The sequence below is a fragment of the Macrotis lagotis genome, chromosome X, assembly GCF_037893015.1.
Source record: "Macrotis lagotis isolate mMagLag1 chromosome X, bilby.v1.9.chrom.fasta, whole genome shotgun sequence".
In the NCBI taxonomy this organism is placed as follows: domain Eukaryota; kingdom Metazoa; phylum Chordata; class Mammalia; order Peramelemorphia; family Peramelidae; genus Macrotis; species Macrotis lagotis.
The window spans coordinates 652,653,552-652,680,480 of record NC_133666.1 but is presented as its reverse complement, the minus strand read 5'-3'; the positions used below and the strand labels follow the sequence as shown (position 1 = coordinate 652,680,480).

At 38.1% G+C, this 26,929-nt stretch overlaps 1 protein-coding gene across 4 annotated transcripts in view; it reads right to left on the bottom strand.

Moving 5' to 3' along the window:
* PTBP1 (polypyrimidine tract binding protein 1) overlaps positions 1-26,132 on the bottom strand; it is a 30,744-nt gene extending 4,612 nt beyond the window's left edge. Inside the window, exons 1-13 of one of the 4 annotated variants that reach the window (XM_074204961.1) lie at positions 26,016-26,132; positions 22,129-22,159; positions 11,084-11,159; positions 9,790-9,962; positions 8,303-8,449; positions 6,626-6,796; positions 5,924-6,034; positions 5,644-5,818; positions 4,795-4,872; positions 3,493-3,641; positions 1,223-1,256; positions 658-750; positions 57-273 (exon numbers count right to left, since the gene is read on the bottom strand). In XM_074204961.1, coding sequence (XP_074061062.1) covers positions 57-273; positions 658-750; positions 1,223-1,256; positions 3,493-3,641; positions 4,795-4,872; positions 5,644-5,818; positions 5,924-6,034; positions 6,626-6,796; positions 8,303-8,449; positions 9,790-9,962; positions 11,084-11,159; positions 22,129-22,159; positions 26,016-26,023 — 1,463 coding nt within the window. In that variant the 5' untranslated portion in view covers positions 26,024-26,132. The remainder of the gene's footprint in view (positions 1-56; positions 274-657; positions 751-1,222; positions 1,257-3,492; positions 3,642-4,794; positions 4,873-5,643; positions 5,819-5,923; positions 6,035-6,625; positions 6,797-8,302; positions 8,450-9,789; positions 9,963-11,083; positions 11,160-22,128; positions 22,160-26,015) is intronic. The other 3 variants (XM_074204963.1, XM_074204962.1, XM_074204964.1) reach the window with 3 other exon arrangements.
* Positions 26,133-26,929: the final 797 nt, after the last annotated feature.

Below are 26,929 nucleotides of genomic sequence, written 5' to 3'. Positions count from 1 at the left end.
GATCCAAGCCACTGAATTAGACACTAAATACATTCTATCAAATGTAGTATACTCACGGTATATTAGAAAGATGCAGGGTAGCAGATGGAGGGAAGATATTTTGAAAGTTTTTGGAGCCTGGTTTCTTGAAACGGTGGAGGGGTGAGTTTCCATAGTCTTTAGTCAAGCCTTGGTCTTCCTGTCCTTCACGGGGAAGTTGAACTGTCTGGTGCTTGGAAAGAGTGATTCTGATTGGTTTCCCATGAAGTTTCTGTCCATTTAGATGGCTCATGGCTTTAAAAAGAAAAAAACAAGGTGAGATGAGAATAAGTTGTTTTTAATATGGAGACATTCAGTGTCATGTGAAGAAAAATCATTTAAACTGGGTCTAAAAAAGACACCTGTTCTAACTTTAAAACTACTGCTCAATCTCAAAACATTTTAAATTTTCCCATGTGAAAATTCAGTCATTACAGTATCCAGTAATCTGAATTTAACCAGTCAAAGTTTTAAATTTTCAAAAAGCCCTGCAGGAAAGACCATATAAAATAGAAGACCCAAGTCACTGCTATGCCAGCTTTTGCTAAAAACAACCCTCCACTCCTTCCACTGTATTAAAACAGCATCCCTTTCTGAGGGTTTTTCAGATTAATAAGGACGATGAATGAAGCAGCTTACCAAGCTGGGCTTGGTTTCCATCTGCCATCTGAACCAAGGCATTCTCTTTCTTATTGAACAAGATCTTCACTCGTTGGACATCGCCATAAACGCCTTCAAAAATTCAGGAAACAAGACAATCCTTAGATAATTAACAGGCTGGGAAAAACTAATTAATTATGTCTATGAATCAGCCCAATAAGGAACATAAAAATCCCATTCACATATTCATAAATATCAAGAACTTTACTTCAATGAACCTTACTACTTATTCTACTAGCTGTAGAAACCTATATGTAGCAGAATTATGGAATACTGAATTTAAATTAAAATGTAAACCTAACTACCACAGTACTGAAAATCTAGCATGCTACCAATATATTTCTTTCTTAAAGACATGCAAAGCAATAAACCATGCACATCTAAGGGATCACAGTAAAATAAACATAAGAGGCAAACTATGATAAATACAAAATGAAATTATGCATTCAAAATTGCAAACTGCAAACAACTGGATATTTGAGGCATCAAAAGTAATCTCAAATAAATGAAAACAAAGTAATAAAAAGTGTGAATAATAACATACCGAAAAGAATAAAGAGGCATTGGGGTGTAACTCTCTTTAGAGAACAGCAGAGCAAGGCAGCGGAGGGACAGGGGAGAAGGTAAGGAATCGAAGGGGAGAGCGGAGGTTGCACAAATCGTCCACCACGAGGAAGGGCAGTCCCCGCAGGAAATGGCGAAATTGGTTGATGGATGATGAAGTTTTCAAGATGGTTAATATTGAAGGGCAGGTTGGTTTCCGAAGAGCAGGGTTTTTTGGAAGGGGAATTTTTATTGTGTGTTTTTTTTTGTTTTTGTTTGTTTCAAGCAACAACAGGAAGCAGAAGTACCGTGCAGTCAGTTGGCAAAGAAATTCCGGATCAAGGGTAGGAAAAAAAATTGGGAAAGGGGAAGGGGAGAAAAGAAAAAAAGTAGCAAAAAACACAGGTCAGTAAATACATAAGGAAATATGTAGTGTTCCATCAGTAAGATATAGAATATTCTATACAATACTTGTTTACAGAAAGTTATTAGGTTTTTCCTAGTGGAACACAATGATAAAGAAAAGTATTCTTACTTGATATACATAGAGGACAAGAAACAATATTGGTGCAGAGTGACTTCTAAAAGTGTCAAATTGTTTTTCATAAAAGTGGCCCAAAGCAAAATTTCTGCTATAAATCTGACCTTGTGATCCTATTTTGAAAGAATTGCTGCTTTAAAACAGCAATACTATAAAATTTTTACATGCACCAACTGCACAATACAAGCAGAGAAAAACTGCAGTCGATTAAGAAGGAAGGACTGGTTTATTCTTCCTTTAGTTCCCTCATAGTACAAAATGTTTTATTAAACAGTTCAGTGGATAAAGCAAATTCAGTTCTGAGATGATTCCACTAATAGGTTAAAAGTCTGAGTTATAGCCAAGAGGGAGAGAAAGAAGAGAAAGGGGGTAACTAGCCCCCATTCTGATTCTTCATCTTTGTTTTTCCAGTTTGGGTTCCCATGAGTTTCATCTATATCATTAAACTCACTCCACAAAAACATTGTCTCTTACTAACTGGTTACAAAGATAAGTTTCTAAAAAACATTGATTACACAAGCAATGAATTGACAAGGTTCGAATCTGTTAGTTTAGTCTCACTACAGACATGTCTTGCTAGCTCAAAGATAAGCTGGATGGATAGTAAAGAACTCAAATGTAAAAAAGGCATGACATAGTCAACAGTTCCTTCACTAAAAAAGTTGGAAATCTATCAGATTAGATTTGGATATTTAACCCAATCTAACATCAGAAGTAAATAACGGACCAGGAGCAATGAATTTCAATCATCTATTAACATTAATGTGGAATCCTGGTCTTCCTAATTTGGGATCAATTCCGGTAGAGAGGGGGAAATGAGGGGAGGATGGTCTCTACTTCAAAAGAGCAATTGCCCTATCTCATGCCTTATGGAAAAAGTATAGAGTGTCAGATGAAAAGAATGGTCTGAAATGGATTAAATGTTAATCCCATCAAGAGTTAAATATTTTGAGCTTTACTCTCACACCCAAGCTCTTTGAGGCAATATCTTAATGACATAAAATTAATACATTTGCTTTCATATGCAGTCTATACTCTATCACTAATTCCAGAGCTCTTTCCCCTAGTGCTAATAGAAATTTTTAATACTTCCAATTCAAAAAGTTTCATTTGAACAGAAAAATCAAATAGTTTAGTTAGACTGCAAAAATTTTAGTTTTAATCTCAAATTTTGCTTTTTTAAAGATTGCCTTCAATGAAAAACAGAAAATATTTCAACTCTGAGTAAAATTATAGAATTGAAAATACAAATTTCAAGGTGTTAGGGGGAGAATAAGAAAACTTAAAGCAATCTTCAGAAAGGAAAATAAATGTGAGCAAATGGCCAGAAGGGGGAAAACATGGCAGGAGTACACAAAAGCCAAGCTGGCAAAGTTTAAAGACATTTACAGAGAGTAGAGGGCAGAACAGACTCTCTTCATACTCAATTTAATGTTACTTAAAAAAAAAACTATTGTAATGAAAAAGACATTTTAACTGAGAAGTTCCAATCATCACCAGTTGGAAATTAAAGACAATAAGGTTCAGGGTTTCCCTTCATGAAAATGAATCATCCAGGGTTTTGTGATATGCCATATTTCTAAGGAATTCACTACTCAGATGATCAGGACCAACCCTACTGGCTTTTCGAGTTTGGTTGCTGCCAAAGCAATGAGATTTAAGATAAGGTGAAATATTCTCTGAAAGTCAAAGTTAAGAGTTGAATGAGATAAAAACAAAGCTCCACTAACCTCTGGATTCAAGTTGCTAACCAGCAAGACAGAATTCCCTGCGCCCGTGAGGCCAGGAATGGCAATTCTCCCTGCTGCAGCAGCAGCAGCAGCTGCTGATGGAATAGCCAAAGGAGCAAGGGCTCCATGAACATTTGGAACAGAAAGTCCTGGAAATTAAAAGAGAAGAGACCAATATAAAACCAGCACATAGTCTATTGTCCCCTGGCTGCAGCTGATGGAAGAAATAAGTCTTCCCAGTGCCATGCAAATAATGGTTAAGAGCCCGTTTTCCTATAAAAAACTCTTAATATTGAGGCTGTTAAGTAATTTCCATTATTTTAAAACATTTTCAAGATGCTTTTTAAAATTTTAGACACAACCTTACTAGTTTCAAAATTCTTAATTTCTACATGCGATCAAACATAGCACAAAGCTTTGGGTCCATGAGTGCAAAAACGAAGGAAAAAATAATAATTACAAGCAGCGTGTCTGTAAAACCATACTGACCAACTGCATGCTGAATACGCCATTCTTCCATGCATATAATCAAAAACATTAACACAGATTATGCAACTGACCCTCTGGGGGCCAAATGAATTAGTCTTAGTCCACTGTCATGTAAGTAAAACAATCTTCCACTCTTATGGGCAACAGCATGGATAAACCACCCAAAGGGCACCAAAATGATTTCCAAAGACGAAATGGGAGAAAGCATAAGGAATTGCCACACGGAAACAGACTACACTTGAATGAAAATGTCTTTTAGGTGTGCCCACTGTCATCATGCTTCTTAATCTCATGTATGCTGTTTGCTTACCAGGCCATTTATTCAATTTACTATGAATAAACTTCAACCCTTCAGTTCAGGCCATCTCCCCTGGAAGCTTGAAAGGGAACCAGAACCACAAACTATCAAGTTAACAGGCGATGAGCAGAGGGAGCTCTCGCCAATATGAGACTACAAACATTAGCATTTTCACAGCTCTCTCCTACTCATTCACTGTCATCATTTAAAAGATACGAGTTAATTTACAATTATTTCCCTACCATTTCAGTTATTACCCTGACTGCTGCTAAGCAAGGCCTCCCAGGAAGTTGGCTTTCCCTCAGTTACCTGTGCACTCAGGACTGTTTAATTAGGAATAATTCTAAATTGGCTTTTTAAAAACTATTATGGGGAAGGTTTTGTTGTTTTTTTAGTGTTTTGATAGTGGTTATAGGGGGAAGGGGGTCTTTTGTGGTTTTTTTTAAATTTTGCTTTTACAGTGAATGGGCATGCATAATCAAACTACGGGTGAGGATCACAAAATTCATGAATACCTGCAGCTTGAGGAATTGCAAAGGTGGGAGGGAAACCAGCTCCTGCGTATGGAGAGGCAGAGATTATACCAGGTGCACCTAGAAATAAACGAAATACTAATCATCGCACCCACAAACCTCCAGGAGAAAATGTCAGAATGAATTCCAAACAACAAGAGATTGTATGAATATACACCATGCTTTGCTTTAAAGGGAGAGGCTCAAAATTTAAAAGCACGTTTTTTATGTTCTCCATACGCTTTCCCCCTAGTGAATTATATTTAAATAACCAGTGAGTCAAAATAAAATTTCTCTAGGATCCTTAACTTTACTAGAGGGCACTTGCCACAGCTAATTAGAAGGGGGCTATTATTGTATCCTCAAGTGAGAAGGCATTTAAACTCACTAACCATATTTATAGGATAAGAGATCTATCTAGGACCCTGTTTAATTCTTTGCTTTTTGTAAGAAGTTGAGCATTCTTTCCCAAATTCCTACTGAATTCCTAGGTAAATGTCAAAAAGTCAGGATGTTAAAAAAGCACAGAAGCAGTCCTTGCCTGGGTTCAAGATCTCTTTAAGGTCTTCATCTTTGAAAAAACCTAATTTTGGTACCCAAACTGAAATGTGACAGTGGAAGCGTGATGTTTTTCTGCTTTAAAAGCTTAACAGGGCTTACTGTTAAATGTATTAAACACTCCTTTTTTAAGCTGTGCAGCAGGGAACTTTTTAACCAGTGACAGAAATGAGCAAGTTGTCTCTTACGAATATTTAAACACAAATAAAAACAGTAACAAACAGATTTGACATTTCAGATCAGAATATGGCCATGAGGCTAGATCAAGAAGGTAAGATGAGGAAGAATTCTTACCAAAGGCTGCTGCCATAGTCTGGTCAAGAGATGGCTGGCTGTCACCAGAAGGCAGATCTGGGCGAGTATAGTCTCTGCTTTTATCATTGTTGTATTTCACATTGAGGCTGGTGAGTTTGGAGAAGTCAATGCGTAGTGTACAACAGGCATTGTAGATATTCTGTCCATCAAGAGACTAGAGAAAGAACCCAGAGAGAGCAATTAGCAGACCAGGTCCTATCATTAAGTAACTATTACAAATGAAGAGTTGAATGCACTAGCAAATAATAGGTGCACTCACCAACTTAGCATGCTGGGCACACATGGGATCAGAATATTGTAACAGAGCCTGGAACTGGTTGTTTTTTGTGAAGGTTATTATTTTCAGTACTGTGCCAAACTTGGAGAAAATCTGTTAAAAAAAAAGTGAACAGTGGCAAAGACTTGACTCAGCATTTGCTCATAGAATACCTAGACATGGCCAAATATGACTTTCATTCAAACTTGAATAAAATCTTTATCTAATTTTGAATTCTTTACAGGAAGGAAGAAGACTTAAAGAGCAAAATGAATATTCTAGAGTATCAATAGATCATCTGGACAGACATCCACAATGAAACTTTATTAATCTTCAAATAGTCATCTCTAGGGGTTCCTAACAGTGAAGTGAGCATTTTTTAAAATGCTTAATAACTAAAATATTTTTCATTTCCTTTTGTAATCATATTGTATTTTGGTCATTCATGAACATTTTTAAAAGAGTTCCATAGACAGGACCAGATTGACACTAATGTCAAAAAAAAAAAAATCAAGTAAAATCTTCACATTAAGAAGAATGAAACTAAGATTGGCACCAATCTTTATGCTAAAAGCCTTAATCAGGTAAAACATACTGGAAACAGTGCCCCAATGGCAACCCTAGAATTCTAAGTAGAGCAAAATACAAACTCTGGTTTCTTTGTTCTCTCCAAAAGCTGTCACCCACATAATATAATAATCTCACCTGGTGAAGCACATCCAAAGTGACTGGGTAGAAGAGATTTTCTACGATGATCCTCAAAACTGGGCTCTGGCCGGCCACTGCCATTCCTGCATCAGCTGCTGCAGCAGAGGCAGAGAGGGCCAAATTTCCTGACTGAACAGAGTTTACAGCTTGCAGTGCTGCCTGGGCACGCTGTGGAAGACATTTCCATCTGGTTAGTACTTTTCTTGTACTGTGTCCAAAACCTACAGGGTATTCATACCATTTCCTCATGGGTAGCCAATTCTTGATTTGAATACTGCTAATACAACCACTACCACAAGCTAAACATCACAGCTCCTACTTCTCATTTGACAGGCAGTCTTCAGGGACAAATGGCACTGGTACAAGTACTTTCTAACATCTAACAACTTCTACAACTTTAAGCCTATAGTAACAAAGTGGATCTTAAAAATCAATATGCCTTCAAACAGAAAAGATAGTACATCAAAAATTTCACATAATCCTCTTCATTCATTCTCAGTATTTTCCTTGGGTTCACGCAAGGCTTTTTTGAGTGTAACACAGCCTTCACAAGGTAAACCCAACACAGGATAGCTCATTACATACAAAGGCTCCAGTCTCTTTAGCATTTCAGTCCAAGGCATTGGGAGATTACCCTTCCCTCAACAGGATGACAGAGACTATTAGGGACCCTGAAAAAAACAAGCATTCATCTCCCTCTGCTCAATTTATGTAGCTCATCTTGTTCAATTTAAGATTGATGCCACCAAATGTTGCTTAGAATCAAAAATCTAAGTACTCCAACTCTTAAAACTTAAGATCAAGAGCTTCTTTATTCAATTATCTATATTTACCCCCCTTCCTCTATCTTATAGTCATCTTATCAAGGCACTAGAATAATCTCCTTATCTTCTCTATCTATCCCAACCTCCCGCTTGGTCTGGTACTGCCAAGGTTTTAATAAATCTAGGATTTTAGGGGTGAATTAAATGTTTGAAACATATAGTCCATGAATGATGTTATAAACACCCAAACTGCCCTTGTAGGAAAAAAAAAGTCCCCTATCCCTGCTCTACATTGTTCAGTTCAAAGTAAAGGAACTTCCAAAGCAAATCACAGCTACATTTTCCACCTAATCTCTTCTGCATGACTTTCAAAGATCTTCTATGACCTGGTCCTATCCAACCAATTAACTTTTTCTGCTAAATGCAACCATCCCTTTCCCAGAGTTTTGAACCTCTGCTCTTTTCATTGCCTTGTTTCTCATTCTTACGGAATTCATGAGACTACCTCTGATCATTCATACTTACTTTCCTCATCTAAAATTCTACCTACCTTATCCTTCAAGGCTCAACTCAAATCCACTTAAAGCTTAGAAATCTTATATTATTAAGATTCTCAATCTCCTAACTTTTTTTGGGGGGGGGGGGCGGCACATTAATCCTCAATGTGTGGGTAACACATGTCTCCAAGAATACCTAGAAGTGACCTAGACATAGTGGAGTGGGGTAGGGAACAAAGTGCTTTAGACTCAACAGTAATGAGAATGCTCCCTGCTAGATGGTCCAATGAATAGCGCAGATTGGACTTCAGTTCAAATACAGCCTCAGAAACTCAAATTGCCTAGCTGTGAGACCTTGGGCAAGTCACTTAACCCTACTGCCTTAAATAATTTTTTTAAAAGAAAATACTCACTGCTTGATTTGGAGAGTTGTCTGTTTTGAGCTCCTTGTGGTTTGAGAACTGAATGTAGATAGGCTGGCTTCGGAGGACAGGAGTCACTGTGGTATAGTAACTTACCATAGTGTTCGATGCCTCTTCTGTGTTCATTTCAAGGAAAGCCTAAAAGTAAGTATCCTTTGGTTAAGATGGGAATGCCCAAGGCAATTATGAGGGAATCATTCTTGATGAGTTAGGATTATGTATCATAAACTAATCAAGTTCACTGGAAAAGGGAGGAAAAGGGGGAAATGTTCACTTATAGATGCCTCAATTCCGGGGGGCCACAAGTAAGATTTCCTCAAGCTGATTTAAAGAGTATTTAAATAGCAGAACTATGAATAATTCTCAGATCTCAAAGCCAAGAATGTGATTATTAATACTGAAAATAAATTCTTAGTATCTATGACATTTGCTTTTACTGCCTACTGAGCAAATCCATCTTTCATAAAATCCATGAACAATCATACCACAAACAGACTCATGACCTTGCCACATAAGCAACCTGGTGGTCCCAAATAAAGCAGGTCAGAGGGTCCTAAACTGAAAAAGTCTATCCCAGAAGACCAAAGGGGTTTATCTTCTTTATAACAGCCAAGATTATTTTTATATCAGGATGGAATATGAAGGCAGAATACAACTTCCCCATTTGCTAAACTTTAAAGCAAATAGAATGGAACTGAGTGCCTCTATTTATCTAGCAAGGAAAAAAAAAGATAACCTAAAGTTAATATTTGAATCTTCTCAGGACTCAGTAAAACTGGTCTTGGTTCATGCTCTTATGCTCTTTCAGATCAAAACGGTTAGAAATAATTTTCATGGGTTTAAAATCTGGTTCCCACATTTGAAATTACCTTCCCAACTCCACTAACACTATTAAGAAGCAGAGCTACACACACACTTAGAAAAATATGTGCTACCTAAACCTCAAAATAGGTTAAGATTTATTCTAAAGAATATTGAGGGGCTGCTAGGTGGGCACAGTAGATAAAAGCACTGTGCCTGGAGTCAGGAGTACCTGGGTTCAAATCCAGTCTCAGACACTTAATAATTACCTAGCTGTGCAGCCTTGGCCAAGCCACTTTTAACCCCATTGCCTTGGGAAAAAAAAAAAGATACTGAAGCCCAGAAAAGTAATCTAGATTTGAAAATCAGGAGCAGAACACAAAGCAGAAGAGCTCTTAAAGAAAAGCTGCCCCAGGACTACACAGAAAAAGTGAAAAAAGCCTGTTTAGGGAAAAAATTATCTATCACCTAACCTCACACATGACACATGCCTTTTAATCCAGATAAAGGTATCATGTGAAGTACTATTAGGCCCACAAAATATTTTCAATCTAATGAATTCAATCTAATGAATTGACTGCATATCAGATATAAAGTTTTTGCAGAAATTGACCAAGTCAAGTTTTAAGATTAATCAGCATAATTACATTCCAAATACACTTAAAGAAGCATAATACCTGATTTTTGCCTTTCAACATTAGAAGATTGGTGACCTTGCCAAATGGTAATCCCAGGGAAATAACCTCAGCTTCTGTGACGTCACCTGGGAGTTTTCTCACATGGATTACTCGGGAAGGAACTCCTGTGCTTCTGTTATCACCTTTGAATTTCTTGCTGTCATTTCCATTAGCTGAAAAGAAATGTTTTTATAACCCTGAATATTAAGTGAACTGTACTACAAATAAGACCAATTCTCACTTCACATCCAGCTTTGTAAAAAACTTTTCCCTGTTCATCAGCCCATTTTAGACCAAGACTCAAATCCCAGGGGGTTATCAGCACAATGTTGTTTTGTTTCTTATTCACGATACACCCTTTAGAAAACTATTCAACCTCTTCATACCTGAAGGACCCATATCTCATATCATTCCCAACTAGAGGTCCTTTTCTATTAAGTAACTAAATAAATTCTGAAGGTGATCCATATTCAAATAAAATTCAATGGATTCTATGCCCTGCAAGAATCCCAGAAAGCATCTGGTTTAGATGAGAAAATTCCAGTGTCCAGATTTAATAAAAACACTAATTTTCTTCTCTCCTTTGTTTTCTTTAAAAACTGAAAAATTCTGACTCCAAGTCACACCCAAATTCCAAATTGTTTTGGACACTATTTAGAACAACCCCCAAAGATGCTAGATAGAAAATATAAAATTACCCTTTACTCATGTATGTGGGGAAAACAATGTTAGAACAACTTTTAGGAAATTTTTTTGCAAAGTTCTAAAAATCTAAAATCTAAAATAAAAATCTAAAGTACAAGACTAAGGAAACATTCTTTAAGATTCAGTGTCTCATAATCACAGCCTTTCATTACATTTCAAGGTTCAAAGGTCAAACTACAACAAAATTCAGTTCAATACACAATTCCTAAAATCAGCTCAGACCACCATAGAACCAGCTGAAACTGACTATATACAGAGTCCAAACTATGAATTTCAAGTAAAGAAAAAAAAGTGATTCATCAAGGACAAAATATTTTTAATTCTCCTATTTATGATAACATGCATCAGAGTTAGTTACTTTCCTAAAAACTATAAGCAATCCTCTACTTCCATGCTCCAAATTCACTTCTCTATGTAAGAGTTTGAGCAAAGAACAAATGACAGTAACTGTATGAAGGTAGCACTTATTCCTTAAAAAAGAAATTCCCAGCAAACCAATGAGAATAAGTGAGACAACAGTCTATTGAAGTATTCTCCATATTTTAATATCTGGCCATAGATTTCTGAATACTTTGGCTAGCAATTTTACCTGCAGAAGCAGAGTTGCTGCTCATGATAAAGGGTCCGTTAGTAACACAAGTAGAGAAAAGCTCGTCAGATCCCCGCTGGAAGAAAAAAGGAGAAGGGTAAGTTGTATTTTCTAAATTATTTGAGTACTTTGAGAACAGAGCAATTCAGAAATCAGATGTACAAAAGACCAAGAAACAAAAGAAACAGTACTTATTGTAATACTAGCTTAAACCTTGCAAGTAAGACTTCAATGGATTCCAAAACCTGCATTCAACTTGTATCAACTAGCCATAAGAATTAGCAAGATACAGGTTCCCTAAGAGGAAAAGATTAGCCAGAAAGACTAACAGTCCTAAAAGACATTTTTTTCAAGGTAATGGGGTTAAAAGTGACTTGCCCAAGGTCACATAGCTAGGTAATTATCAAATGTCTGAGGCAGAATTTGAACTCAGGTCCTCCTGACTCCAGAGTCAGTGCTCTATACACTTGGGCTACCTAGCTGCCCAAAGACAATTATTTTAAAATAATTTCCCTCAAGTACCACTAAGAAATTTTTTGGAGAAGCAGCACAATAAAGTTGTCAATATTTGAGATCCATATTTGCAAGATGATGTGATTAGCTGACAATTACTGGGAAGTCAACAAATCTTCCTGGATGTAACCAAAAGATGGCCTGGGAAGAAAACAGATGAGCACTAAAATTTACTTCTCAAGTGCCCAGGTTCTTCCTGTCAATTTCTAGTCTAGTTATACTTCAGGTCCACAAAAAATTTCCTAACTATCCTATTCCCTGGGACTAGAATTTCTTCAAAATTCTGTTTTCTATATGAAAAGGCTACAGTGGAGGCTACAAGTAATTTCCACTTTATAATCAAAGCTCTGCTAATAATTTAAAGATAGATTTTAACAGTCTTAAAATATCACATAAAAAAGCTAGAATGCAGTGATCCAATGGGTGACAAAGAACCCCTTGTGAATATGAAGTTGGCTACCTCCATTTCCATAGTCTGCAATGTAGCCAACAGGAAGATGTCCTATTTTCCAGCAGCTCCAATGAAACCAGACCCTCTGCTTTGTCACACTTTCAGAGATTACTAGAAACACTATCTCTTTTATCAAGTACTATCCAGTAACAAGTGGGCTAACTATCACTTCAAAATACAAGTGCTATTTATTCAGTCATTCCAGTGTCTAGGATACAAACTAGGTCAAAAAAAAAAAGCTCCTAATTGTCTATAGAGAAACTAGCTTTGATTTCCCTGCCACTAGTTCCTGCAAGAATTCCTACCTCCAAAAAATGTGGAAATGAAAAAAAAAGCTGTAAGCTATTTCTCTTTTATTAATTCAATTTTAACCAAAATAAGTTGTTAGACTGAAACAGTGATACTGAGCAGAAAGCTACAATAAAAGATAGTGTAGAAAAAACTCAGCTAAAGCAAGAAATCCTCCACCCTCTCTCCTTCAATTTGAGAGAAAAAAATACTCAAATGATTAGAAATCATACTAGAATTAAAGCACCTGTTCACTTTGAAGGCTACTCAAAGATAAATATATTTCCTATAAACCTTTTAAAAGTATAGAACAAGACACATTTGTACTCCTATTTACTTTTTTCTAAAACTTCATTATTTTGTTAAAGTTTCTGCTATTTAGAAAAGCAAGATAATTTGAACCTACCAGATAATGAACTGATATGTGATTTTTCCAAAGGCCCCCCACAATCCACTCCAAGCATTATCTTAGTGGACCACTTGGAACATTATCACTTAGCGATTACTAATTTACATGGATGTCATCCTCTGTGTGACAGGACCAAATGAATTTTAAAAAAGGGAGAGTAAAGACAAACACATATGGGTTGCTAAAGTAGTTAAAACAAATTAACTTTAAATTCCCTTAAGAGTTTAAAATATTATTATTTTTACTGCCACACTTTAAAAATTGTCCATAGTTTTATGAAATATATCAAAACAATCCCCACTGTGCACTGAGAATAAAGGCACCCATCTACCTAACACTCTATCCAAAAGAGAAGGAGCAATTTAGAAGTCAAGGACTGTCCCTGTGTGCTTTTCTCAGTCAATAGCAGAATGAATACTTCAGGGTCCATACACCTTATTCTTCCCTATCCAATTATGTCAAAGGATAAAGGAACCAAAGAAAGCCTTTTAAGAAAATTAACCTTAAAAACTTTCCTCAAAGAAAAATCAAGAGAGAATAAGATAAATATCAACCAACTTCAGCTAAGATGACTGGTTGAAAATATTTGTATTAAGTAAGTTATTAAATACCTTAGATGCAGGAAAACTATTTTTACTTTGTCAGTATTGCTGTAAAAAGATGTTTTATTTTAGCTTTGGTTTGACTTGATGTTTTTGTGAGATTCTCCCCAAGACGTAGGGAACTTTCTTAGGCAAGTATTCTTAGACAATAACTAAATTGATCATAGCAACAAGTCACCAAACAGGTCCTACAAATGCTAAGAGGCCATATAGGTCTTGAAACCCTGAGGGTTTTCCAAATTAGTGCAAGAACTTTTGAAACTTTTCCAGAATAACCCAAAAGAAAAAAATCTGATCTATAGGACTATGTACCAGACTTTCAAAGTCAGGATAAAATAAAAATAAATGCAAAGGACTAGCTAAGAGAATTCCAGTCCAAACTTAAGAACCTTGTTCAAGGTCACACTGGTACTAAAAAGAAGAGAACTGACTCTAGGGGCAGATAGGTGGCACAGTAGATAGAAGAGTCTAGGATTGTTTAAGTTATTTTTTGAAGTCTCACACTTCAGGCAATAATCACTAATTTCAGTTTCTATGTCTTTATATCTAATCCTTTCCCACCACTACCAAACCACTGTGCAACTAAAAAAAGATGCCATTGGAGATGCTTAATTTATTAAAATAAGATCTTCCACTTTGAGATCACTTAAAAATGAAGATCAAATCCACACAATTGCCCTTGCTCTCATCCCACCTTCAACTAGGAATTTCTTCTTGAAGAGGTGAGATGGTCAGCAGAGCTATATTAGCTATTAACCAAATGCTGCTCTCATGGAGCTCATATTAGGAGGGAAATTAAGAACACAAGAGATAGTAGTTTATGACAAAATAAATCCCAGGAATCTGCCCTTACATTTCTACTGACAGATGATAAACACTATTTACTAGCAAAATTGAACTGATACAATTCTGAGGAATCAGCTGAGCTAGAAACTTATTTGAAGGGCATTTTTTTCTATCCTAGGAATTTCAGGGTTGCTCCCACAGAATTTATCAAGTCATGGAGTGGCTAGGTGGCGCAGTGGATGGAGCACTGGCCCTGGAATCAGAAGTACCTGAGTTCAAATGCAGCCTCAGACACAATTATTACCTAACTATGTAGCCTTGGGCAAGCCATTCAACCCCACTGCCTTGCAAAAACTAAAATAAATAGAATAGAATTTATCAAGTCAATCTTCAATTAGCTATCCAATTCTTTTAGTTGAAATTTTAAAAAATTTTTACTACCAACTAAAGAAATTACCAAATAATCTGTCACACTAGAACTGTGAATTCTGAGAAGGCAGAAGAACCATGCCTTACTCAACTTTATATTGCCCACCTCCCATTCTGCACACATGAAGGAGGAATTCAAAGAAATTCAGCATGGTGATACAAAATTAATTCAAAAGGGTAGGTAAATTAAGCCAGGGACATAAAAACGTCATAGCGTAGTTACAAAATCCTATTCCTTCCTCTAAGTTCTTACTTGACTGCTCCTGTTTAAAAAAAAGTTAGAATAAGGTTAGGTGCTGACACATACTGGACAAAAGGACCTATAGTTTCAATCTAAGCTCTGAAAATTCTGTACAGACTTGGGTAAATCTGTACTTTACACCTCTTTGAAACTGTTTCCTCATCTACTGGAGAAAAAATGGGGGGGGGGGAAGACACAACAGAGTTGTATTTTTTTCAAGGCTAAGGTTGGGATTTCCACAACTGGTGTTAATATATATATACAATGCACACCAAGTAGAAATTGCTAAATATGTTTAGAGCCAAAAACTTATGAATTCTACCACCACCATAACCAAAGTGAGTCTAAGATCAAGTGTTCATACAAGTATTGCAAAACCAATGGCCAAATTTTATTCTTTAGACTGATAGGGAAATACAATCAACTTTACAAATCTAAGAAGCATAAAGTAAATGAGGATGTGGCTTGTCCCTGTAAAAACATTTATGTAGCATTTTCCCCCCACAAAGAGGGAGTAATATCTAAAAATCCCCTAAATAAGCACATATTTGCTACTCAGCTAATATAGCCTGTGTTATAACTCAAATTCAAATTCTAATCTCTAAGTCAAGTCTAACAAGCCCTTTTCCAGTCTATCAGAAGCAGAAGTTTCCTAAAATACTTCTCATAAAAACGCAAAGACTATACCTGTAGCTCACTAGGGTTTTTTTTGAAGAAAAAAAAATTATTTTTGATCAATGATGTATATTATTAGTCTGGTTTTCTCCTCTAGCTATGGGAATAGTGGGAATGGAAGTAAAAGTAGCTATAACTAAGTAAATTCTGCATTAAGAGCTTTACAAATATCTCACCTGATCTTTTACAACAACTCTGAGAGTTAATGCTATGAAAAGAAAATTGAGGCAGATAAAAGTCAAAAGACTTGCCCAGGAGATCGATCACAAGCCACACTGGAAGTCAAGTCTTTTTTCTAAAAGTGAGGAAGGCCCATCTATGTCTACAGTGTCACCCAGTTAATTTACAGTTCTCTCATGATTATATGTCAAATCTATAACAAGTCAACTTGATTTGATAGCTAAGAATTTTGTTACTGGGAAGAAGTGATCAAAATACATAATAAAGCACAAGAAATTTCAGAGAAAAAAATATATTTTTCCTTTTTGACCTTTTCCCCTCCTAGAAACTTGTATTGAAGAATGTTTTAATTTTCACTGTAGAATCAGACCTCAAAATCAGTTATGACTTTCCAGGAAAAGAGCTCTGTCACAAAATGAAACTCCTTCCTTCCAATTAAATTTAAAAGACTGACTTTTCAGCACTTAAAAGCCAGAAAGGAATGGAAATCAAAATAATTTTGATTAAATTGTTTGATTTTAAACTCAATTTCTTCCTCCTTCTCTTACTAATTCTAAATCAGAACTGACTAAAATACAAAGATCTTTCAATTTAAAAAAAATACCATGTTTGCAGGTTTCAATATTTTGTTATTAGTTTTCCAGTATTAGAGTATTTAAAACTAATCTTGGCACTATGGAAACAAACCTTATGAAACAAACCAGCTCTAAGAATGATAAGGTGTGGTGGCCTTCAACTGCCAAAAGAATTCTGGAGCCTAGAAATGAAGTAATGTAGTTCTTACTCTGTACACTATACCTACACACCCAATTTAAGGCTACAGCCAGGAGCATTGAGAATCATGTACCATTTATTCTCTTCATGATTAATGATTTAACTAGTATGTAATCTAAACTCTTCTCCACTCATTCTTCAACGGGATGCAAAAATTCCTTTGAATTCAAACTTCCTTTTAAGAAAATAGGGGAGATTGTCTCTACCTCCCCCCAAAAAGGACAAATAAAATATACAGTATAGGAAAAACAGGTCTCCTCTCACAAGACAATATTGATAAACAAAACAAAAAGGTAATACTAGGTCATGGTCTAACATTCTTTGCAGCTCAAAAAGCACTATGAAATTTCAAATAGCCAACTGTGGCCAAGATGATTTGGGGAAGTCAAGGTACAGTTAACCAACATGCAACTTGGAAAGCCCTAGATGGTTTCGGTCAATTTTTTCCCCTTCTGTCTGGGCCTTAAATTTCTTCATCTGTTAAAACTATTGAGGAACACAGAGAAAGGTGGGAGTAGACATTTTTAACATTTCCAGCTCAAAAATTCTATAAACTAGGAATCCTCTATCCAAAGTTTATTAAGAAACCTATTTAGAAACCTTATTTAAGCAGACTGAAATGAACAGACGAATTTTTCAAGCCACTTCTAGTCACTTCCAAGTTTCAAATATCTCCCCTTCCTCCCCAAACAGGTTACTGCTTGTAAATTAAGCAATTAGCAAGTATCTGGAGAAGGGGGAGAGCTTTATTAAACATGTGGCATACATGTGTGATCCTGCCAGAAACATCAAGCTTAAAAAAAAAGTTTCAGTCTTTGAACTACAGCAATAAGGGGGAGTTTGGGGGGAAAGAAGGGTTGGAATTTCCTCACAGCATTCTTGGCTAAGTGCCTTAAACCATAATTACTGTTCCCATGGCAAAGATCCTGGCTCAGTCACAAAAACATTTCTATGCAAGCAGACTACCTCACACTCAGATGAAGTATCTTGGTTATTTTGGTGTTTTAAAATTGCCATTTTTTTAAGTTCTAACTAAAATTAGCATATGGTACAGTAATACTTCAATAGCATGTGATGTATCATTTAAGAGTCTGTAATTTGAAAATTTTCATTCCAATGTAACAAAATCACATTGTGGCTAAATGTCTTAGAAAAAGAATCTTAACTTTGTCTTTCTACGATCAAAAACTTATTGCAGCATTCATTAATACACTGAAATGTTAGTGACAAAACTTACTACTCAGAACCATAAAGGAGAGGACAAGATAAATGCAAAATTCTATATCAAACTAGAATGGTGTTTCTCTATCAAATCACATTGATGCAAATGTCTGACTGGTTTTGATGATTAGTCTTTCTTCTAAAACCTGGGTCTAACTTGCCCAGGCCAGAAGTGCAAACCTGACCTCACTGCTTTGTTGTCCCACCCCCTCCACTCTGCTTAGGCAACCAGCAGCACCGTTGCTGGGGTAGGAGAGTTTACCCTATTGGTGCCAGACAGTCCCAATTAGTTTAGGCCAGTGAATCTCATAACTTATAAGGCTCAATTGCCTCTCTGGGAGGCAGGTATTATAAACAAGGTATATTTTGAAAATTAGAAAAATTATCCTAAAACATCTATCTCTAAGTAAGCATTTTAAAAATACCTCCCCCCATTATTTATTCAAGAAACTTCAACTCCTAAAAAGACAAAAAGATAAGAACAAGGACAGTTCATCAATTAAGAATAGCAAAAGTGATTTAGTAAGAACCTCTAAGAAGGCACAATGCCTTTTTGGCTATCTTTGTAGCTCCCGGTGTCCAATAGGAGTCAATTGATTTAAGTGAGCAGAAAAGATTCAAATCTTCCAACTATCTAGCTGACTGGGCACCCTAGCGGCAATTAATCTCCAAGTGGAAAACTCAAGCCTCTATCTTGTTTCTATTACTTCTAACTCAATTCTCCAACACTCTGGGGGTCAAGCTAAAATAAATGTACATTAATAATTTTTCAAAATGACAATCTCTCAACTAAAGTTTTCTCGTCCCCATGCCATAAATATTTCCAGTTCCTTCACCTTAATGTCTAATCCCTCATGACAAATTTAGGATGTCATGAAAAATATGCCTGAAATAAACCAACAGTTAAAATCTGCTTTAAGGCAGTCTAAAATTCAAATGAGCTTTTTTGGCCCGACATCACATTGCTGACTCAATAATCTTATATTCTATCATTTCTTTTAAAGGGAGCCTTGATCACATTTCTCCTTGATCCCCTAATCTGTATTGCTATTTGTTTTTTGTTTTTGGTAAGGCAATAGGGTTAAAGTGGCTTGTCCAAGGCCACACAGCTAGGTAATTACTAAGTGTGAGGTCAAATTTGAACTCAGGTCCTCCTGGCTCTATCCACTGTACCACCTAGACCACCCCCTACAAACAATTCTTTAAAAGCAAATGAAGGAACTGGACATTGGGACCAATGACATTTGATCTCATGAAATTCAGTTTAATGTTCTAGCCTGCTGAGCTCTTTCTGGATGCAAAGTCATCACCCATTTTCCCAGATTTGCTATTGAAGGCCTTATTGGCTGGCCTTCTCTTATTAAAGTCTGTCCAGACTGAAACTGACCTACTCTAGAACTGTTTGAGTAGATTACAAAACACATTTTGCCCATAATATCATGGAACTATCAAATGGGCTGCTGAATTCCAGGTACATTATAGTAGCTAAAACTTTCTCTAATAATCTTGCCAAAAAAATTAAATTATGATGTCATGTCATGCTGGGGGTGGGGTGCAATCTAGGTAGCACAAGTCACATAGAGTTAAAAGGACATGTCATGCTGGCCTTTATGTAAGAACTTACAGATTTCCTTTCTAAGGGTTAAAAAAATACATTATTCAGTCTTTTGCCATTAGTAAGTCAAACAATGAAGGCTGTATCTGCTCTTCTTTTCAGTCCTATGGGACTTCACCTACTCCCAATTTTTCAAATATTTACAAAAAGCTGATCATTCAACATAACTAACTTCAGCAGCTATAAATCCAGTGATTCATTTAGTTTGGTCATTTTTTAATTAAGTTATTTCCAAAATCTTCACATTTTAAATCCCAATAAAGTACCGCCTACAAGGAGGTAATGAATAGCAACATTTCACCACTCTCAAAATCCAGGTATCTATGTCTAAAATGTCTGATGCAATAATGATGAACCATAGAAAGTTACCCACCTACACAGAGAAAGCACCCACCCTACCTTCTCAATGCAGTTAGTACTAGAACACAGGTGTGTCCTGGTGTCCATTCCCTTTTCACTATACACATGTAAATTTATGCCTTAGACCTTTCATGATCACCCACCTAACCTGTGGTTAACTATGGATTTCCTTATAAATCTGTAAATGATGCTCCCACCTCAGATAGATCTGAAGTCTAGTCTTCCAAGAGAATTTTACCTTGTCATTCATATATATGTATGTATTTTTGTGATCCAGAACATATTATTATCCTGGTCAAATTCTAGTAAACCATTGCCTAAGGTGTACACATTTTCCCTATAACCTAACCCACTTCTATTCACAAAGATAATGTTTTTCCAATATTTCCCACAATATTTCATTTAACAAACAGCTCAATTCATAGGATTTGCCAATGACTGTTCTGCTACTTAGTAGAAGTGAGACTTGGCCCTTTACAAAAACACTGGAGGCCAGGTCACTGTAACTAGAGTTTAATTAAGGACAAAGCAGTAGCTCAATACAAGTCCAAATAGTAGTCTAAAGACTACTCTAGGAGTCTACTGCAAGTATTTCACTGGATATAATTTACTTCTCCCAATTCAAAGGGAAGTTTGCATTTGCAGATTTAATAAGATGAATGTGAAATATGCAAATACTAGCAGTGTTTTTTCAAAACAAAAAGTTAGACTGCATCAATATTCACACAAAACCCCCCAAAACAATCCAACAGTGTTCAGCCTGGTATAGAATGCTTTATCTGACTTCTCTGTAGAACTTCACAGACATCCTTACAACTAAAGGTCTAGAATAAGCTGCTTCAGCAATTTCAACGTTAAGTGAAGAAATCACAAATGGATCAAATAGCTGAGTAATCAAATTCCCTATCAAAATGAAAAACTGCCAATCATTCCCCTCTCTCAGGCTCATCTGAAGAGCTGAATTCATCATGGTCCTATTAGGTACCAAGCACTATATGATGAACACCATGGAAATGAGCCCCAAAATATTCATGACCTCTGGGAATTTATAATATACTAGGATTATGAAGCTTAATGAGTTTTTAAGGTCATTTCTAAATATTAGATTGACAAAATTTAGGACATTAAGCTTTACTTTCATACTCTTGATTTTAAAAGAATACCTTTTTAAAGATATTATATATAATACGCTTTCCCCCTAAAGTTCTTAGGATGAGAAGCAGAAATTCTAGAAATGAAGACAAAGAGATAACTGAAAACAGTATCCCAATTTTGCTTGGGGGTGGGCTTTAACTACATTCTATGGATAAAAGTGAAAATGTCTCTAATCTTTCATTCCAGTCAAATCATTACAATATTCACAATTAAGGAGTTCCCTTTTGTTTTGTTTTTTGCCCCACTTCATCACAAGGAAAAGTTGAGAAAGGGCAGCAGTATCCTTTTTACCAGTTCAAACAGGTCTTTCTTTCACTTCCACAACCTGTGGAAGAATGGCACTTCCTTAATTAATATTTATTCCTCAAGAAGATAGATCTCTTAGCTAAAAAACTAGTTAAATATCTGGATGATGCTAAAGATGCTATTTGCTAACACAGAACTAGCACCTCATGGCAAAATCCCTTTAGCAAAGTGCTCAGATTTAGGAATATAGCAAAACTTCTCCCCCCCATACTTTAAATGTCTTCTTCCTGTTAATCCCCGATTCCTTATTTTCCCCTTTAAAAAAAACTTAAATACTTTATAAAAAAAATCTAAGCCTTACAGTTCTCTAGTATAGTAACCCAACCAGGATAAAACTAAGTCCCAGAAGTTATGACAAAGTCTCGACTCCTTAGTGACAGACATTATTAAGAACCCCCTACCCACATTATAAATCAGTGCTCTTTTCACTATCACAAAGCCTCTATATATTACTATATCAAAAATGTCAAAATTTTTCAGATAAAAAAACAAGAATGAAATGTAAGAGTAAAGAATTCTTCATTTTTAAAGAGGTTGCAAGACAGAACATTCATCCTTTAGTTAAAAAAAAAAAACTTAAGCATGTATATAGTGCTTGCAGATAAAGGAGTTTCCTGTCAGCACTTTGAATTTTAGGAAATGTTCTCCAGGAACTGGAGAAGGTTAATGGTTGCACCTAAAAGGAAAAGGTAAGAATTAACAAGTATTATAGGAGTAAAGATACTACACAACATACAGTCAGGGAAAATATCTAGTTCAGCCAAAAAGAATAACATTCCAATAAATGACGCTTATTCAAAACTCAGGTCATCAAAATTATTTTCATAAGAGATTCTGGCTTGAAATTTCCTTTATTTCCCAGATTCAAATTGCTGAAGAGCAGGAACACTGCATTAGAACTGAAAAATAAAACAAGAGATCTACCTAAACAATGGAGAGGTAGATATAAGAGCTCTCAAATCTTTTCAATTGAAGGCTAATACTAAACTAATCAGATGCTCAGCAAGTGTAACAGAGAGAAAAGTGAGAAAAGTGCCTACCTTTGTACCAACTGTTATATCTGGGACAATGCTGTAGGAAAAAAAGAAAGAAAAGGATAAAAAGGTTAGATAGGTTTGCCACAATCATCAGCATAGTCACAGCAGTAAGGAAAAAAAGCTAGTTAAAGTGAACAGCTGTCTCCACAAGGAGCAAAGAAGAATTTACACAAGAGCTTAAATGTATCACAGATGTTAGGTGGTGGGGAGACCCAGAATTAAAAACTAAAGGAATAAAAGAAATCTGAATATCCCACCTCATGCAGAACTTGCAACCTTTCTTTCTGTAAGGGACAAAGTCAGAAAAGTACCAAGTACAGTAGAGAAATATAACCAGAACTTGGTTGAAAGGAAGGTCAGATAAAGTTCATAGTTATGATAGCTCTACCAACCACCATGTGATCTAAAAGCAATTAAGTATGATTTTATCCAAATTCAATTGACTTATCAATTCAATCAGGATACTAACTACATCTTGTCCCAAGATTTCTCCATGTCCTTCTCTTCACAAATTTTGTGAAGGCTATATCACAGATGATCCTACTATAATCACAAGATTTTAATCAAAATCTTTTTTTATATAGAAGAGTAAAATAAGTAAAGATTAACTTGCCAAAAAGTCAAAGGTTGCTGGGTTAGGGATTTCAACCAAGTACTCATAGCACTACCCTAATTAGTATATTGAGGCTCCAGGGAGTATAGATGAGCCACTTTTATCACTTCCCTTCAGCAGCAGAAACTGGATAAAGGACAAGGGAGATGCCTGGTCCAGTCACACACACATTCAATCTTTTGTTCAGAAAAGGAAACTGATGGGGCGGCTAGGTGGTGTAGTGGCTAGGTGGTGTAGTGGCTAAAGCACCGGCCCTGGAGTCAAGGAGTACCTGGGTTCAAATCAGATCTCAGACATTTAATAATTACCTAGCTGTGTGGCCTTGGGCAAGCCACTTAACCCTGTTTGCCTTGCAAAAAAAAAAACAAAAGGAAACTGAGGCTAGAATTTAAGTAAATTTACATCCTTTTTCTAGGCAGTTATTGTTGGTTTTGGTTAACTCAATCAACATGCACTTATTCCTGTTGGGATGTGACTAATACAAATATTTTTAACATGGATAAAACATTAAAGTGACTAACCCAGGCACCCAACAAGTTGATGGCAAAGCAGGAATGAGACAAATAAATCCTATACATATCAGCCATATTATTACAAGACAGCCTCAGCCTTGCAGTATCTAAAGTGACTTTATGGTTGCTTTTTCAACTTAAAAATTCATTAAAAATTACATCTTCAAATTAAACTTTGAATCCATTCATTTGAGAAAACTATGAACAGGTCTGGTGCCACTGATAAGAAACACATTTGCAGCACTTTTTCCAACATTAAACTGGGGACAAATTAGCACTTTCTTCTAATAAAAAAGTTAAGGAAGGTTCCACTATAAGAGAGGCTCATTTTAATTTTACAAAGAACTTTTAAAGGGGAGCTAAGTCCTGGAAAAAACAAAGAATGAGAAGCATCAAGTTTCCTGAGCACTGGAAGTTATCAGAGGCATTTCTTTCAGCTTCCTGTTCTCAGGAGGGCCTCAGACACAGGAAATGTTTTATATAAAGTAGCCTTGATAGAAAATATTCCAATTGTTTCAACAGGAAGAGATTTCAGAAGTGATCCCCCACCCCAACTATTGTGTTTGGACTCATCTATTAACAAACCATATAGTATATTAAGTAAAAAAAACTCAAAAGTTGATGCTTTGGTAATAAAAGCATTACATTAAGTCATACTCATTTTTCTATAACGTTTAGGCATTAAAAAAACGGAGGACTCTCCACAAATGTCCATTTTTTCTTTAAACAAAACCACGTTTTAAGTCTACCTATTCCAGACTCAAAGCAAGTGAAATTTCTCATTTTAAAGACTTACTGGAAAATTCTCACATGAGACCTCACTATATCAAATTTCCTAAAATAGAGCACTTTATACAAAATGCAGGACCAAAAGGCCAATCAATTACAATGGTCTTTTTCTTCTAAATGCTATAAAGCAAATGAATAAGTCAAATCTCTGGAAGTTGAAATTAAGGACTAGTCTGGCTAAAAGGGTAGCAAAAACTTTAAGCAACTCAAAACTGGCTAATCTCCAGATCGGCACAAGCTAGCCTGTACAATAGAATGGCCAAAATACTTTCAGATTGCAAAAACAAACTTTTCCAAACTATTAAGCCATCCAAAATTTTTCTTCTGATCGGATTCTTTTAAAGTGACAATGCATTCAAAATCTTTTACTCTTCCTAAGAACTCAACATTGTTTTTAGTTTTCTCACCACTCAATAACAGAACCGATTCACTTACAAGTGAATTTGAAATACTATCTCTCCCACAACAGAACAGGGCTTCTTTTATTATTATTTAAGTTAGGCTCATTCAAGTCCCTGGAAATACTTCTTTGAGTACATCAACCCTCGGAAGTTTCCAATTCAGGAGTAAAATAAGAATTTTTCTTTCAAAGAGGGACAACATAAAAAGTCTCTTAAAGACCCTGCAAAATTCTGAGTTCAACAGCGATAGCATTTTTATTCCTGATGTCTTTCCCTTTCCTCCCCTCTGAAAAAAAAATCGTAAAAAAATCCAAGGGGAAAAAAAAAAGCGTGTATACTAGTCCAATCTTTGCCACTACCCGAGTGACCTCAGGGAAGACACTTAGCCACTCAGGGCTTCGATTTCCTTCTTTACGAGAGGAAGTAGACGACCAGTTCATGAAATGAAGTGCTTAGGGATAGGAAAGGGTCTTTTTCAGCTGTTCCTCATCTTCGGCCAAGGTGCAGAATAAGAAAGTAGGCTTACAGCTAAGAAACCTCGGATGTTCCGGTCCAGCCCCTTCCATTTACAGCTGAGGAAACTGAAGACTTAAGAGATTACATTCCTTTGCCCCCTCTAGCTAACTTTGTAAAAAGTGGCCTATCACTATTCCTCACGCCCAGAAACCAAATGGAAACGTATCTAAGGTTGGTTGTAAAGAGAGGCGCGACGGAGGGCGCTGCGACCAAAGTGGTTCCGTCTGTTTCACAAAGTTTGAAAACCCCGAAGTTTCTAAGCGCAAAGATCCGGGTCAAAGGTGACGAGCCGCATCGGCCCTCTGGGCAGAATTAAGCCTCAGTTTCCTCCTCCGGGAAAATGGCGAGGCGGAGGGGGAGGGGAGCCGAGCGCGCCCCACCCCGGGGCTCCCGCCCCGCCCCGGTCCCGGCTCCTTCCGGGCAGGGCGGGTCGCCCCCAGCCCCCCCCCCCGCCCGGGCTGAGGCCTCCACCCGGAAAGGAGCACGCGGGGGGGGGCGGGGAGGCGGGAAAGGCCGCGGCGCCGCACGAGGAGGCAGCCACCATGTGGGGCCGCGGAAAGGGGCGCCAAGCGCCCGCGACCGGAAGAGAAGGGGCGGGAGGCGCGCGCGCGCGGGGGGACCAGGAATTTAAAAAAAAATGGAAAATAAGTTCCCGGAGTGGGAGGGGCCGGGGGGCGCCCGCGGAGAAGCGGAGCCCGCGCCGGCCACCGCAGCACGCACGCGCGCTCGCGCTCCCGAGGGGGGAGGGGAACCGTTTCAACCCCCCCCACCCCGAAACGCGCGAAGCGGTCCGCGTCCCGCACACACGCACAAACACACACACACAAACACACACGCGCGCCCGCGCCCGCCTCCCCACAGTCCGAGCACCGGCCCCACGCCGCCGGCGCCACCCGGCCCGCCCCGGGAGCGTGTCTAGCGGCGGCCATGAGGAGCAAGCCCGGGCGGCCCCTCGGCGCTGCCCGCGGGTCGGGCGGCTGAGGGAGGGGGGCGCCCGGCGGGAGCCAGGCCACGGCGCCCGTGGGCAGGGGCATTCTAGAGGAAGAAAATAGGGCTTACCCGTCCATGGCACACGAGGAGACCCGAAGGGAACGGTGTGGAGGCGCCGGAGTAGCAGGAACCGACTCAACGGCTCCGTGTTATAGACTCACAAAATGGCGGAGACGCCCCGACCACGTCCCCCGCGCGCCCTGCCCATTGGCTCTGACTGAGGGGAGGGGGCGGGGCGACTCTCGCAGTCCCCCGCCAGCGCTAGCAATTCGTTGGTGTCTCCCCCGGAGGGAGGGACTAAAGGAAAACCGAGGGAATGATTAGGCCAGGCGGCTGCTCGTCAATCTTCAAGGCGGAAACAGCCTGTAGGAACGAAAAAAAGGTCGAACCACGTGATCGTCCATGAGCCACTGAACGGCCATCTTGAGTGTGGTTTTGTGGGTTAACGGTAGCCATCTTGAGAGTGGGTACGTGGCGGCTCAGAGAGCGGGAAGCGTGGTGCCCGTTAGGGTGGCCATCTTGTCTAGGGGCAGGAAGCTCAAAGTTCCCCATCTTGGGTGCTAAGAAAGCAAGGCCCGGTCGCCAGCCCTGCAGCGGCCATATTATGTGTGGGCAACGATTACCCCGTGGCCATTATCGTTGTGGGAAAACAGCCCCAAAAGAAGTTATTTAAACTCCACCCCCACCCCCATGTTACTCCTGCAGCTGCTTACCGAAGTCTGGGAGACCCGAGTGGGAAAGTTGGCTCGTGAAAAAGTTGGAATACCACCCAGGGCACACGTGGGGAGTGGGGGTACAGCAGCTAAGCCGGAGCCCTGGCCCCCGAGTCCGGGGAGCCCCTCAGAAGAGGAACGTCACCGCTGGGAGGGCCTTCGAACTCGGGGTGTCAGAACTGGGGGGGCTTAGAACAAAGACCGGAGCTGCGGGGCCCCCTAGAAGCTGGGATGCCGGGATGGGAGCCCCCAGAACGCAGGGTCTGGGAG